This window comes from Thunnus maccoyii, chromosome 19 (genome assembly GCF_910596095.1).
Source record: "Thunnus maccoyii chromosome 19, fThuMac1.1, whole genome shotgun sequence".
NCBI lineage: Eukaryota > Metazoa > Chordata > Actinopteri > Scombriformes > Scombridae > Thunnus > Thunnus maccoyii.
In genome coordinates, this window is record NC_056551.1 from 10,657,714 (window position 1) to 10,674,287 (window position 16,574).

Genomic DNA, 16,574 nt, shown 5'->3' on the forward strand with positions numbered 1-16,574 from the left:
TTTCAACACACCTGGACACACAGTTTTTATTGTCTTCAGAAAGATGAGAAACTGAAAACCAGTGTGTGTGTGTTTGTGTGTGCATGATTACATAGAAATACACATACAGTTGTCAAAACATCTTCCACAATCATCCTCAAATGAATTATTGTGTAATCCAGCAACACAAAATAGATAAAGATCATAGTAAAAGTTATCCCTCTTGCTAATGCTTGTAGTTATCAATGGAGTTACAAAAAATACATACAGTATAAAACATAGTAATTCAGTCAGAAGAGTACAAAAGAAACAACAGAATATAAAAAAGTATTTAATACATATTCCAGAGAGTGACTTCACCACTCAGTAAGGGCCAAATCATGTATGCTATGCTTTGATTTTGAGACATCTGCATGGGTACAGAAGTCTATTTATGTCAAAATAAATTTGAGTGGTAATCAATCTGCAAGCCAAGACTCAGAGAGCACAGGGGCTGATTTAAAAGCCCATAGTGAAATGAATTTGCCTGCCCTGATCTTGTACATGTTCAGTTTGAAACCACCATTTCTTTACTTTTCATACAAAATGTATACAATTTGGAAAATTGTGAGGAAAAGAAGCCCAATTTCTCACTCAAAATGAGAGACACGGCTACTTTTGAGAACAAACCATCTGTAATGATTCTGTCCGTGATTAAAACTTCAGTGTCTGTCCTCTAGTATCTCAAGTCTCGATTTGCATATTACCACTTATAATAAAGTGAAGACCTCTATTCTTGTCACTCAGATGGCAAGCAAAAATAAAGACTGGCAGTGACATATAGGTGCTTTGTGTGCATCAAAGTCAAATGTTCAACTTGAAGCAAAGCACATAAAACAAACAAAACAAAAATGTAGTGAAGGACTTAAAGCAGATAAATAAAGCAGGTTAAAGTGCATACTTTATGATTAAAGTTGGATAAAAACAGAAGCAATGGCAAATCAAATGTGGCTTACCTCTATGAAATGGATTACTGTAGAAACATCTGAAGTTCTTCCACTTCTGGTTTTCAACACTTGTATGAATTCAGCGTTACGTACAAAAACATGGCAGTAAGAAACGCTCACTATGACTGCAACTGTAGCAATTCTCTCTGCTTTCGCTGTATTTAAAGGAAGCCACTACCCTGTCAAAGCCAGTAACTGATAGGTGAACATTTGCATTATTTTACTAAATGGCGCCAGTGTTAGACATGATCAGCTTCTCTATGGAAACAAGCTTTGGCCCAAGTGATGTGGTTAAGGAAGTAGATTTTGAATAGGAGTATTGACAGATCCTGACATTTCTTCCTGGGCATTCCAACTACAAACAACATGATAATTTAGTTCATGAAATTCTGTCAGTGTGTGGACTTTCAAAAGTATGCTCACAACACAAAAAATGCTTGCATCTACTGTTGGGATTTATGGTTACAGTATTTGTTCATGTTTAATCGTAGTTCATTAGCACTAGATAGCCATGATAATTCACCAAAATGAAACAAAATCATAAAACCGTATTTTTGTCCTGCTGATAGGGGCATCGGATCAGAAAAGGCTTGTTTTGTAGGGCAAGGCAACAACTAGTTACCTGTTTAAATGAAGTAACTGAGAGCACTTTGTGGGTGTTGGTGTGATACATACTGTACCTGCCATTAGCCCCCTCTGTTGAGTAGTTTTTCAATGCAATCATGTGTTTGGGGATATAATTTAAAGTTGTATTTCACCCATCATCAAATATGATACGTGAAAACAGTGAAGCTGTGTCACTGTTGGCCTATGACAACATAGAAATAGGTTTTAGTTTCCCTCTATGGACAATCACAATGGTCTGGCAGTGTGAAATGTGAGGAATTTTAACAGTATATGCAGATTACAAATGTAATCAGGGCACGGTTGGGCAGAACAGGCTGATCCATCAGCCGTGTTGCTTGAAGTGTAAAAACCTCAGTTCACTACTGGAGTTCCTGGGATGCTTCAGCATCAGTTATAAAGTAGTAGCCACAAGACAGCCATTAAAGTAGAACTGTAGAGTCCATTTTTACATAGTTCACACTTGAATAAGTTGCACTGTAAGCTTGCTGCAGAGGAATGCTGATGGAAGCTCACTTCCAGTGTCACTGGCCGTAATGTCACGGTTGACCTGGATGAGAATGAGAAAGTAATTATTTTTATATGTGCCTCAATGACAGTAACAGATAGTTGCTGGTCCTTCATAAAAAACGTTGCATCGTTCTTGATTCAAAATCCACATTAGACACTCAGATATCAGTGTGTTAAAGGTACTCTGTGGAGTTTTTGACCACTAGTAGCGCTATGGAGCAATCTTTTAAGAGTGAGTCCACGTTTTGTTTTTGGGGATTTTTTTTTCACTCATGAGCGCACGTGTGTCGTTGTAGCATGATTCCTGCTGTTAGTTTCACACTATTCCACTGATTGACACTTGGTGACAGTAACACACCAACACATGTAGCAATGTGCAAACAAAGGCAGTGAAGAAGAAGACTGCTAAACATGATTGTAAACAATGTAGGATTTAAGATATTAAAATATATGATTTTTGAGGAAGCATGCACTCAACATGTTTGTTAGACCTGAAGAGTACACACTGTGTTTGGTGAGAAACACTGAATGTAAACATAACTTTTGTTGGTTTACAAAAAACTCCACAGGGGTACCTTTCTGGTAATTCCAGGAGTTTGTTTGTTATGATGTGTTATAATTTTATTTAACATGTATTAAGTTTTCCCTCAAAAATTGTTATACATTGTACTTAAATTGTGACTTTTACACTTTTACATTCTACATGTCAGATATCTACACTTAACTTTGACTTCCAGGTAACATTTTGACACAAATGGAAAGCATACCTCAGATATAATGGATATTATGGAGATTTGTCCACATTACACAGCAATGTTGTAGCCATGTTTTGCTGCCAGATCTCTCCTAGTGACAACAGACAAAAACATAGAATTAATTTGTGGAAATTTAGTCATCTTATCTTGACGTAATTAGAGTTGTGTTGACCAAGTGAGTGCACATCCGGTGAACATACTTTTCATATGTGAACACATAGCAACTACTATTTAGCACATAGCAACTTCCAGCATGGAGTAAAGATCAACACCCTCAAATAGTCATTCCAAACATTCTTTCCAAGGCCTCTACTGAACACTTCAGATGATTATGAATAGGTGGCCTTGTTGCTGGTCTATTCTTTTCAGGTACTCAATGAAACTCTCATCATTCATGAGAGATGACATGTTCACATCTTTAAACTAAATCCTTCTTTTCAGTGTGTTTATACAGTGGGGACAAAATGATCACATGTCAAACACTGTGGGCATCTTTTTCTGTGGTTTCTATGTTGATGAAGTGTTTGTTACCCTTTTCTTTGACAAAGTGACCATCACTGCTTCTGCTTATGTTCTTCTCTTTATCACAAACAAACCAGGTTTAAAAGATAAAGTATCACTTCCTGTTTGCCATGAAAAAGTTACCAGATGCTGTGTGTTAGTGAGTAGTTCAACATTTTGAAAAAAATATGCTTATTTGCTCTCTTTTCGAGAGTGAAATTAGAAGATTAATATCAATCTCATGTCTGAATGTTGAGTGCAGTGGTGAAGTCAGGATATAGCAAGGTTAACATAAAGACTGGATCAGGGAAAAACTAGCTTGGCTCTGTCCAAAGTTCAAAAATATACCATCCAAAAACTTTAAAGCTCACTAATTAACAGGGTATTTCAAGGAAGTCATGTGTGCGTGTACATTTTGATGCTCAACAGTTTAACTAATCAGATCAGTACAGCTGGTGAGCACAGATTTTGTGTTTGGTCTCTGAACACACTTTACCAAACCTGCAAACCTCACTGTGACGACAAGACTTCAGGAAGCTGTGCAAAGTCACTGCGTTCAATTGTTTCTAACACCTAGCTCTCCCCACAAGCACAAACTGAATTCAAATATCAGTTCGACTTTAAAGGATTTTTGAACATATTTGTAGAAACAGCAACGGATTAGAGCAAGTCATAAACCTGTTTAGCTAATGAATGTTGAAACAAGACATTTTTCCCCTTTTTCAACAATCCTGAATAGTATTAGTTATGTGCTGTTATTTAGGAGTCTGCCACTGGAGTCATGGCTGGCAATGTCTCAACTGGTTAAAGGCCAATATAACTTTAATTCCACCAGCCACCGAATTATTTTGAACTATTTTTAGTGCCAGCTGACACAGATATTGGACCAATCAAATTACCAGGATCAAACATGGCACGCCCCTAAAGGAAGTCTAATTTAGGGGTGGCTGCCATTGCATAAAAATAAATAAAACAGAAATTTCTTCTTTTTGGTAATTAAAATTGTGACTTAATACGCACACAAGGATATACAGTATATATGGATTTCTTTGCAAAAATGAATTTTAATTTCAGTTAAACTTTAAACTATCGAGGTACAACATTAATAAAAGCTAAAGTTTTATCAGCAAAGTGAAAGTGAACTCATGTCCTTTATGTAATCTTTTGTTTCATATGATGCCTAATTGCTTTCTGTTATTGTATTAATGTAACACATGTTGTAAGTGCAAATAAAGTCTATAAATAAAGTGTCGTTTTTCTCATCTCACTCTGAAAGAAAATTAATATGCACACTTCCCCAAAAGTTGAACTATTCCTTTAAGAACAGCAAATGGAAAAGCTTTCAATGGAAACTTCTTGAACAGGATATAGCTGTAGGTATCCTGTTCATGACACTTCTGAGATATTTCAGTACCTTTGCTTCTTCTTTTGCTTCTGTCTTATCTTGGCGACGATGAAAGCCAGGATCAGGAGCCCTACGATGACGCCCAGCACACTCAGGGTCAGCGGCAAACTTAGTGACCCATTGACTGTGTCCTCGCAGGATTGGCCCCGGTAGCCCAGGTTACAGTCGCACACGAAACCAGTACCGCCACCCAGAGGACTCACACAGGTACCATGGCCGCTGCACCGAGTCTCTCCACAGGTTGGCAGGCTGTGGTCAATGCCTCTTGGTTGAGGAGCAGGGAAAGGGGTGGACATCATAGAAGAGGGGGTGTAAGGAAGAAAGGAAGGAAACACTAGACAAATAAGGGAGGGCGTGATACGTGGAAGGAGAATAGGAGAGGGAAGAGATGAATGGATGGACAAGACACACCCTAAAACACAACAGGGAAACATAAAGAGAAGACACAGATCCTTATAGTAAAGTTGAAATGGTGTCCAGCTCAGTCAAACAAGTCTGCAAGTAGGGAGAACGGGGTAAGTCGAGCCAGTGGGTAAATTGAGCCACCCTGTGTCTAGGTAACCATAAACAAAAGTTATCATGTGACTACAAATTAAGGAAGCATAGTTCATGTTACTCAATCCATCTTGGACTCAAGCACATGGACAGAGTGGTGAGCAAAACAGAGCAAAAAAAAAGATTTTTGTCATGCCAAATGAATTCATCATGTTACTAAAGTTACCAGTCTTGTATCTTAATTAAAATAGATAAGTTTTGAACATTATTACATGTTCATCTGAGTCAGTGTAAGCTATAAACAAGGTCATAGAATTTGCATAATTGTGGATCTGAGCCACTGTGTGAAACAGTTTTGAGGTTTGGGGGTAAAACATGCCTGTGATGTTGGGGTAAGTTGAATCAATGGCTCAATTTACCCCCCAAAATTTAGATAGACTACCTATATACAGAGTAACCTGTGTGTTTAAGTATTATTTTCTGATATTCTAGAGACTAGAGACATTGTTCATGTTAATGTTTCTTCACTGTTACAAGTGTAACAATGTTGAATAAATACCTAATTGCCGACTAATGTTAAGTTTAAGCCACATACAAACATGCAGTACATATAGATGGGTGACAAATTGAAGGAGAAACCAACAAAAAGTGTCTTAGTAAGGTTAGTAAGGTGTTGGACCACCACGTGCCACCAGAACAGCTTCAATGTGCCTTGGCATTGATTCTACAAGTATCTGGAACTCTTTTGGAGAGATGAACACCATTCTTCCAAAAGATATTCCCTCATTTGGTGATTTGATGATGGTGGTGGAGAGTGCTGTCTAACACATCAGTCCAAAATCTTTTGTGTCATTTTTATATCAGTATTTAACGGTGGCATTATTTACCCCTAGAACACTTGATTTACGCTACCCCTGTGCTCATTTTACCCCTATCTTAGGGCAAGTTGTGCCATAGGACTAATTTTTTTGAGTCATTGTTCTAAAACCATAATAATTAGATAACTTGTTTTGATTTCCATGGGTACACAAGGTATATATATTAGATATATATAGTAACTATTATTTAAAATAAATACACTTTCGTTTTGCAGTAAAATCATCAAATGTACAAAGTGGTTCATGTTACCCTGTTCTCCCCTATGTTTTTTTCAGCCAGTTTATCTCCAGCTAAATGGAAACTGATTAAAGTGCTGCCACAATCATCCTGTAATGTCATTTACTGAATGAACATAGCAGAATTTGCTTCAAATTTCATCATTCATCTGCTTATTTCTACTATGCAACATCCAGTTTATCACTTTTGTTTGTATGCCTATAAATTTACACACTGTAGCAACCATTGTAGTCTTTCAATATAGCAAAGAGTAATAAGCACTGTAAACACCCTGTGAAGGCCTCTAATGCCTAACAAGTTTGCTGCATATTGTCAGAAGGAGCATTTTTACGAGGGGAAAGAGACTTAATATTAAAAGGTGATCATATCTTGGCATTATGTGACACGTGTTTTTGGTCTGAATGTATTTAATGTGTGGAACTTGTCACATTTCATGACTACCTTTAATTTGGTACATTCCACCGGTCATGTTGGCTGCAATGATTTTGTTGCAGTGAAAGCACAAACACTTGAGACAGTGCTGCCTTCAGTTCAGTCAAAAAAAGAATTCAGTCAGAATTACAAGCTCTATATGCAGTAAAAAGATGGTAAACATATATGACAGGGACAGTCTGATTTTTCCCCGAGATGTGATGTGTATCACCAGACAGCATGAAGATGTTTGATATTAATACTGAGTGATCATTTTAAAATAAAATGGGTCCCATCGACATCATATGTAAAATCTACACTTTATTTTAATAATTCCCCCCCAAAAAACAAGATATTGTCTGTCTGTCAGCCTTGTGGCTGATAGAAGGTGTATTTTTACAAACACGTCTCACTGCTCGTACACGGAACTGTAAGCTGTTTGTCGTGTGCAATCTCGCCCTCAAACATACTTTACTTTTAAAACATCACATACAAATGAACAAGGGTTGAAGGATTGCACTAAATAAGCTGATACAATTGTATTTGTACTTGTTTCATCATCAGCAGCATTAAGTATACAGAGATTGACTCATGTTATATTAGAAAAGCAACAGGAAGACTTGACTCAGAGCTGCATCTCATCAACTCGTAACTCCTACTAAAAGAACCTATGAGTTTTTAATATGTTCTATTAGTTTTTTTTAGATTGTCAGCACATGATTTACAATAAGAACACCTCATGACTCCATTCTGAGCTACGCTCAGATAAAAGTAAGACACAAAGTGGACCACTCAACAATCACAGCCTCCTACAGTAAACACACTAGTGTGTATGAAGAAGACACTACAGAGATTTAAGAGACAAGATTATCCAAAGCCATGTCCAGCCGCCATGGCAGGTAAACTGATAAATAAGTGGTGATGGTAAAGTTATCCTACTTCTTAAACATCTCGTCATTCAGGTTTCCCATTAACAGATAGTGTTTAACAATGGCTACAGGTGGGGCATGTCTACAGCAAAAAAAGCACAGCAACATATTACCAAAGCATGACAAAATGGAAAACATCTACTCACAGAAGCAAAGAATGCAGACCTGGTGTCCTTAAAATGTCGGCAGTCGAGTTTGATTTCTTGATGTTGGCTTGTCCTGGTGTCCTTGTGTGTTTCCTGGGTCTTTGAAAAAGAATTTAAAGTTCTCTTTCAGTGAAGGTATCTCAAACAAAAGGAAGGAGGGAAGAGGAAGAAAGCCGAGACCTGTGAATACCTGCCCATTTTTTTCCCATCAACACACACACACACACACACACACACACACACACAATCACCCTCCCTCTGGCTTATCTTTACATGGGATGAGTCATGTAGGCTACACACTCTAGTTGACACCAAATATCCCTGACTGATATGATGTCGAAACTTGTTATTTCATAAGGAGAGCAAACTAACTTACGGTATGCTTCAGTTGATCGCTGACTAACACTGACTTACTAAACACAATGCTCTAGCATTCCTGGTAAAATAAACTTAATTTGTGTGGCACCTTTCAGACATTGGCTCGTAAAAAACTATGTAGGGCATAAAATAAGGAAATAACAAAGATAAACAAAATTTGACAAAGGGAAAATAAATTCTAATATAATATGTGTAAAAATGTTTTATGGTTTTAAACTCGTCGCTTTTCTTGAGAATTCGGGGTTAAACAACATTACATAAAACAAACAGCACTCACGCATGTTCTCACACACACACACACTATAGTGGGTGTGGTTGCTAAACCAGTGGGGGATGGAAGTAGAAGCAGGCAAGTTAGAACAACACTCAGTTGGCAAGCCCTTACAAGACTGTGTCTGTGCAACATGCAGCACTTCATATATGTCTTTTAGGCCTCATGTGAAAAACAATACTTTTGTGTCTGACTTGAAGCCTATTAAAACTCTCCAATACTTTATTTAAGGATTTTTTGTTAAGCTTCAATGTGGGCCTTCTGTGGGCAATTCTGATCACTATTTGTTATCCCTTAAAATGGGCATGTTGCTTTTATAAAACTGTGCCTTTCAATGTAATATTTAAATACATATTGCTCTATGTCCCGCAAACACACACTCAATGACTGGCACTCACCAAACACAGATTAGTCAGCACAAATCAGTCATTATCGTGTGGTCTTTGCAACATGGCTGTGTGTGTGTCAAGCCCATGTTGTCTGAGCTATCATTGTCAAACTTCAGTTCCGCTTTTAAATGATCTTCATACTTGTGTTATTTCATAGTCAGTAATACAACATGAGGCCAAACAGGAAAACACTGCTATAACCTGCTTCCTACATTCATCCCGTAAAAGAAGAAGAGAAAGAACACTCTATAAATGTTTTGGAGAAAAACATTAGAAAAACAAGGGTTTTCAATGATTGATAATGATTGTTAAAAACCGGAAGAGATGGGACTTAAATGAGGGAATCAGACTAGATCTGGTCTCGGGTCTCTAAAGGTATGCATTTAGGGGTTAAGAAGCCATCAATTACAGCATACCTTTCATTCATCATATGCAAAAGTTTGCTATTTCCAGGGCTATTTCTTGGGCTTTTGGGCAGGATCAGGAGCACTGATCATGATGTCTCTCCAGATGTTTTCCTGCATAGGTAGCTGGGAGAAGACTGTAAGGCAGACAAGAACATGCTGGAGAGATTACATATCCCACTCTAGCCTGGGCTTACCAGGGCTAGAGTGGGATATGGGATCCTCCTAGGAGGACCTGGATGACTCAGGTAAGTGGTGGAAAATGGTTGGATGTGTGATCACAAACTCGGTAAAGCTTGAAGCTTAACATCTACAGTCAATGCTTTGATTAAAAATAACCTTTATGTCACATGAACCAGAGGAAGTTTCATGTTTGATCTATCAAGATGATAGATGATAGTGATGGTTGGTGATGATGGTGATAGCAAAGATAAGATATTGTATGAAACTCAAGAAGAAAACCCAGATAAAATGCACGTCTGACAAAACGTGACAGAAAACAGATGAGGGCAAAGTCTCACTGATACCGAAAGCAAGACAACAATGAAATGGCTTTTACTGAAGTTACAGCAGAATGGGGTTAGATTATGGTATCCAGCAAAAATTACTAATAGCCCAAATGCACACACCAGGTACACCTCCTAAAAAAGGTAAAACTTGCACAATTTAACATGCATTAATACATTACATCAACATTAAGATCTTAATAATACATAGGACTTTGCTTTATTTGCATTAAAAGATAAGATGTCTGTGGCAATATTAGGTTGAGTTTGAGACTGCAAACATTTTTAGGGTGTAAGTGCAACTCTCATCATGGCTTGAAGGCAAGTTTAATTTCCCTCTCTTCCCTCTTTACATACTATACTACACACATTATGTAATATATACTATACACAGGGTGAGATGAGTTTGTTTTGAAAGAAACAGGGGTGTGGTGAGTCAGTCTGCTACATATTTGTTGGACAGTTGAATATTTTTGTTAAATGGAACTACTGAGATTTAAACATTTTCAGTATCAGCATACAGTAACATACCGTGTCAGCTGTATAACTGTGTGTCTGAGTTGACAGAGAAGTCCACTACAAGCAGAAACCATGCAAGATATTCAACGAGACATTTTAGACTGCACGTTTCTCAGGCTCCAGTATGAGGCAGAGTCAAGAGCATCATGCATGATTTCTGATAAATGATGCATGCATGCAAAGACATTTTTTAATTATCAAGGATCAGTGTATTGTATCTCAGTGAAGGGTAGAAAGTATTTTTGTTTTTCAAACATCCAATTCAGAGTTAATTTGAACATAAATATGGACAATATGTCCCTGTTTTGTATCAAGGATACGTTTTTCAGGACAGGATGAAGTTTCTCTTTGCCTTGCACCCTTACTGCCCTTCAGCTTTGTTGGGCAGAATAGGATACTATCACACAATTAAAGCAGTAAAAAAAAAACAAAAAAACATGCATGGATGTTTCCTGACCACCTCTGGATCAGCTATGGCTGGTGGAAGACTGTAAACAAAGGGATGCATGCTAAATATGTGTCTAAGGAACAAAGAATGGGGACAAACTGGAACCAAAATGTCACACGGAAGCCTTAGGTCGAAACTGATAGACTAGAAAAAGGGCTACTGACTATAACCTGGAAAGCTGTGATAACATTTTGGCAGTGCACATAAACTGACAAGAAGGTTCTTAGGTTGTCAGGCTCTAATATAATTGTTGGGGTTTTGTATCTCTATGATTTATGAAAAACAAAACTATTCTGCACAGGGACACAATAAACAAACTAAATTATTAAGTGTGGCTTACAGACAAAACAGTGTTGCATGATAACCAGTTAAACAAACACAGTTCTGACAACATCGAAGCAGTGTTATGACAGGGGCATAAGCAAGATATGCAATATACACACAAATAAGAGGTTAGAGAGAGACATAAGAGCTAAACAATGACAGACAAAGTTAAGTGTGCAGAGATCAGTCATGATGACAGATCTGTCTGCTTGGTGTCGGGGATGTGAAGGGGAAATTGCAGGATGTGAAACTTCCTTATATCTGTTGTTCCTGTATGTTTGTTGATTCAGTTATGTTGGGTTGTTAAAAGCCGTAAAAAGTAAGCTGACTCATCTTTGTCAGGCCATTTTCCTTGAGTGAATGCTATGAAAACACACTACTGTACAAGCTGCTTATTTTATTCTAGTATCTAGACATCACACTTAAATGGCCCTGAAACTAACCAATCAGCTGTAAGAAAATTATCAAATATCTCTCAGCAGCAGCTGAGCATTAGTGACCAACCACCTTAGAAACTTCTGATGTTATTTTCTTGTATTTTAGAAACAGTCTGGTTTTTGGGTAATCCTTTATCACTTTTATTGCACACAGAGACAGTTTACACCAGCATGTTGAAACTCATAGACATAGTATAACAGCTACATCATCAGCCACCAGATGTTTACTCGATGCCAAATTCCCTGTCAGTGAATGCAGAACAGTCTATTTGAGCTGGAGTGGCTTTAATGGTAGTGGGGGGTTCTTCACGTCTGCTGGGGACTCCAGTTCCTGAGGAAGAAGAAAAACGAAATTTTAATAACTGAACAGAAACAGTAATTGGAAACTATGAAGACATATCATACTTTAGAATGTGCCAATTTTTTTAACCCAACTTCTTGGTCTTGCAACCAAAAAAATTACTTATCTTATAAACTTGCATTCAACTTCCTTTTAGTCAATTTAAAGAAAAACACTGGATGTTTCTACATTAAATTAGCAGATCTTCATGATAGGGTATCATATTGGTGGGCCTAACCCAAACTCTGTGGGTTTAGTAGGTAAGTAAGACACATTAATGGTTCATATTTTTAAACTCAAAAACACATCATTCATTATGCAGATGAATTTCCCTCCCCTGTTTTACCTCACAGTCGGAATCAGACTGTTCAGAAGGCAGACCCATGTTGGCCATCAGAGTTTCTTTTTCCATGGATCTGCTTCTGATGGACACCCAGGCTCTCCTGTTGAAAAAAGATTTTTTTTTAAAAAAGAGAAGTTTTAAATCTATACATAGGTCACAGAATTATGTGGCACAGAGCAGGTCTTAAGTGGTGCAGAGGTCCAACAGTCACTTTAGGTTTTAATTCAAACCAAACACTACAGCAACTGACTTTAATATTTAGTTTCCTCTCTGGATCACAAAGTGTGAACCAGAGAAAAGTGCTGCTGCAGCAGAAATAAACTGGATAAATATGCCTAAATGCATTTCTGCCCACCACTCATTTAAAGTATACCCCTCTGGCCGAGGTGCAAAACACAACACTCTCATGGTCAATACCTTTTAGCAAAAATGAAAGCAGCAGCCATTAATGCAGCGACAAGGCAGAAGACACCCAGGACAACAGCCGCATGGTTCCTTTCAGTCTCTTTCTCTTGACAAAACTCTCCCTTGTAACCAGCTGCACACTGGCAACGAGTGACTTTGCCTTCTGTGATGCAGTTGCCATGACCGCTGCAGTGATGGAGGTCACAAGATGCAGAATCTTTCTTGACTGAGAGAAAAGAGTCCTTTGGGGTATTTGGGTGAGGAGAGGAGGAGGAAGACTGAGGAGAGCGGCCATCGCTGGCTTTCATCCCGAAAGAGGCTGAGTTTGTGTTTGGACCTGAAGAGAGATTCACAGTTAGTGATTATGCATCTGAGAGGGCCACAAGATACCAAAAATACTTCTAATGTATTGGGAAATAAGATAAGATCTGTATTATTTAGTTTTCTTAATACCCCTTTTCAGATTTTTTTTCTCCATTTGTATGAAAACTCACAGTCCTGTTCATCCGACTGGTCCAGACAGTCCACGTGTCCATCACAGAACTTGTTGCTGTTGATACATTTGCTACCATCGAAGCAGGATTCCTCCCCAGTGGGACAGTGGGGTAGCGGGTCACAGGAAGTGGCATTGACACTGTAGAAACCCCGGCCACATTTACATGTCCGCCCTCCGGGAAAGGGCATGCACAGATGGACACATCCCCCGTTGTTTTTGGTGCAGGCGTTAGTTCCTGGAGGCAATGGGTAAAAGGCAAATCACATGAATAAATATTTGAGGTATGATATAGAGGGCATGAGAAGAGACTTTATCTTTAATAATTACTAGCTGTACACCAAAGATATTCATTGATTTGAATACAATTTGAAATGAATTCAAATAAAATTTAAAATGAATTCTAGTGTGAGAGATGTGTCTTCACATTGTTTCACACAAATAAAGTGTTCTGTTGTGGATAGACAGGTTCCCATGTCTACTGTACATACAGTATGTATATATGTGAGTTATGTGGGAATAAGAATAGTGCATGCTAGATCCATCATTAGACTTCCCCCCATGTAAATGTTGGCAATGTCCATTATAGCTTAATAAAGCACACCTGAGGGCCTTAGGGCTGTGTGTAATGATATAATATGCTTGGCACAGTAAGGACACTTCCAGTGCCAGACTGAGGAAACGAGTTTGGGTAATATCCAGAAAACGTGACAGAGAGGTGTGTTGACCTTTGTCTACGGATAATTGCGACCTGTGGAAGACAGCATTGTACTTTTGGATGTGAGCAAATGAATGAATGCTGACATGGTTTTGTAATATTGTGCAAAGACTTCATATTCACATTTCTGCTTTTGTGCACATAGATGCATTCATGGGGCCTCTATTTGCTATATTTGTGACATTATAGGTGTTTATACAAAAATAAGTCATAATTTTCAGCTGTCATTTTTCCTAAAAAATTTTAAGGCTACTTGTGCACCTGCAGTGTCTTCCAAGAGTTGCTTTGACTAACAAGAACTCTTTCATGAATAAACAGTCATTTTAGTCAAATTATACTTCTTGAAGAAGAGAACTTTTCCCTTGAGCAAAGTGTCAGAGTTTTAGTATTTGGAACATTCCCAGTATTTGTATCTTCACTTATTGTGTATGTTCACACTTAAGTTTCTGCAGAAATTGTGTTTGCAGAATTTGTTCACAGACATTATTCTAGCACTCCATCATTCAAGAGTGTGTCTTGTAATGTCATGTCATGTTGCAATGTCATTGGCCTCTTCAGTTGTTCCCAAAAGAAGTTCAGGTGGCTGTGTATCTCAGATTCAGATGTTGCTTCACTGGTTATAAAGCACCTTATTAAAGTTAATAAGAGCATTATAGACACATGTCATTATTGGGCATATTATATTATTATGTCATTATATGGCAGTATATTCAAGCTAGCTAACAGTGTGTCATGTCATCAACAAATAAACCACAAGCTTTACTTGGAAGCACAACTTTTGCATGCAAATGTTTACACAGCAAGAGTGCGTGTGACAGGTCAACGGAAGAAGAGGGAGTACTATGCGAGCGTATGTTAGAGCTCGATTCACCATCACTCTCTCACTGCAGCACACAGAGTAACAGACTGGAATCTCACAGCTTGCCAAGTCCCATCTCCCTGCAGGTATCACATCACTCTGCAGTCTTTTCAGCTATTCAACTCAAACCGAGCCTAAGTGGAGTCTTTTCATTCAGCCCGGAGTGTCCGATAACACACTTTATCTGCTTCTTCCACTCAGAAACGGACAGAAAAATCCAGGTGAAAATGTAACTGTGCAGATGGTGTACTTCCTGATTTATGACAAACAAACTAGTTTGGCATACTTCTCTTTTAGAAATTAAGCTGGCAGTTTGCTATAAGCCTTTGGGTTGGCATTACAATCCCTGGCAGGAATTAACGCATTATGATGCAACATTATGTAACAAGGATTTCAGTGTTTACAAGCCACTTTCACAATTTCACAACAGCATCAACTGTGCACTTTTAATCCAACAGAATCTCCAAATGATGTTACATGTCCAAGTGGTTAGGAGACTGCAACCTGCATGAAGTTACACACATGTTGTGGGCCTTTGGAGAAGCTTTAAACTTGTTTGTATCTCTGATTGGATCTCAGATTCTGGTCTCTTTTTACATACATGCTACTGTTGCCAAATTTGTACAGTATTTACCTGAACACAAACTATAAATAGCCCTATCAATCATTTGGTATAAGAAAGACACTCCACTCCAAATGACATGCAAAATTAGATGTTAATGGACTGGTTCTGGTAAAATAAATGCCCTGTTTACTGGTCATCTTGCCTCTCGTTGTAAATCGTCTTGGCATTGTCGTGACTGAAAACAGGTGCATATAATTGTGCAGCTATGTTTCTTTTGATACAATTCACAGAAGTGTGTGCATTTGTAACCATTAAAGGTTTGGAAGCTTATTTTTGCCTTTGTCATCAATATACGTTGCTGCAACTCTTTTGATTGGATTACTGCAATTCTGTTTCTGGTAATGTTCAAGAAAGAAACAATATCATATATTTCCAATCCTTGGTTCTCTTTATTGATTAACCTTCAGTCTTAAAATTAACTCGTAAGATTTTATTAACTACTTTTGGAGTGCAGCAGGATTTAGCCTGAAGGCATTTTAATATAAATTGATGCGCCAGATGGTTTGTTACACAGAACCATCTGAGAAGTCGTCCTTGGAAAAGGGCAGGCACTTTCAAAAAATACTTGGCAGGTGATTGGATGAACCATCTGTCTATTGCCATCTTACCTTGTGAGGCAGCTGGATTTGCGAGATCATGAGAATCCTCATAGGATTCTGATTGGTCTGAACCACCAGTGGTTTGGACACAAGCGCATAACTTGAAGCCTGACAAGATGGATTTTTTCGCGTGATTGTGATCTTGCAAATCCAGCTGCCTTGCAAGATAAGTTTTAATGAAGCTTAGCGAAAGTTCAGTCAGGCTGCATGCCAGGCTGTAGTTTTATTGCTCATACCGCCCTGTCATTCTCATCTCTATTCTAATATACTCTATTTCCTAGCTGTCGGTGCCCGGGGGCGTAAATTGAGTTTCAGCAGTCATCAGGTGATCATTCCTATCCAATAGCACAGCAGCACACCTTCATTTTTAGCCTATCATCTTGTTGCTGTCTTTTTAAATAAGTCTCTCTCTCTGAAATAGTCTAGCATGCAGCTGTTACACGTGCCCCTCCACTTCCCCATCTCCGCCCAGTCTCTGCAGGATCATCAGTCCCATCGCTTCATCAGCTCTCAGTCTCATCGAAGTCATCAGCCACCACCAGCATTACCACCAGCGTCTGGACTCCTATCTCGCGGCTGCTCAGGGATGATGTCCCTTTGGAATTCAAGCACCAAAGACTTAATGACTATCATTTCTATTTGTATAATAACCATATCTT

At 38.3% G+C, this 16,574-nt stretch overlaps 1 protein-coding gene and 1 long non-coding RNA gene across 8 annotated transcripts in view; both read right to left on the reverse strand.

Annotated features, from left to right (window-relative positions):
- LOC121885874 lies at window positions 1-8,044 on the reverse strand. 2 transcript variants are annotated; one of them, XR_006092626.1, is made up of 4 exons: window positions 7,858-8,044; window positions 4,770-5,094; window positions 2,867-2,945; window positions 1-2,139 (listed from the first exon to the last, which is right to left on the reverse strand). It is a non-coding gene; the product is annotated as an uncharacterized LOC121885874 (long non-coding RNA). The 2 variants fall into 2 exon arrangements; XR_006092625.1 differs by having other exon boundaries at window positions 4,770-5,172.
- Window positions 8,045-11,631: 3,587 nt separating this feature from the next.
- Window positions 11,632-16,574, reverse strand: part of LOC121885598 (low-density lipoprotein receptor-related protein 2-like) — a 30,497-nt gene continuing 25,554 nt past the window's right edge. For all 6 annotated transcript variants that reach the window (XM_042395217.1, XM_042395215.1, XM_042395219.1 and 3 more), the window contains 4 exons: window positions 13,116-13,352; window positions 12,634-12,958; window positions 12,220-12,316; window positions 11,632-11,864 (listed from right to left, as the gene is read on the reverse strand). In XM_042395217.1, the coding sequence (XP_042251151.1) occupies window positions 11,799-11,864; window positions 12,220-12,316; window positions 12,634-12,958; window positions 13,116-13,352 (725 nt within the window). In that variant the 3' untranslated portion in view covers window positions 11,632-11,798. The remainder of the gene's footprint in view (window positions 11,865-12,219; window positions 12,317-12,633; window positions 12,959-13,115; window positions 13,353-16,574) is intronic.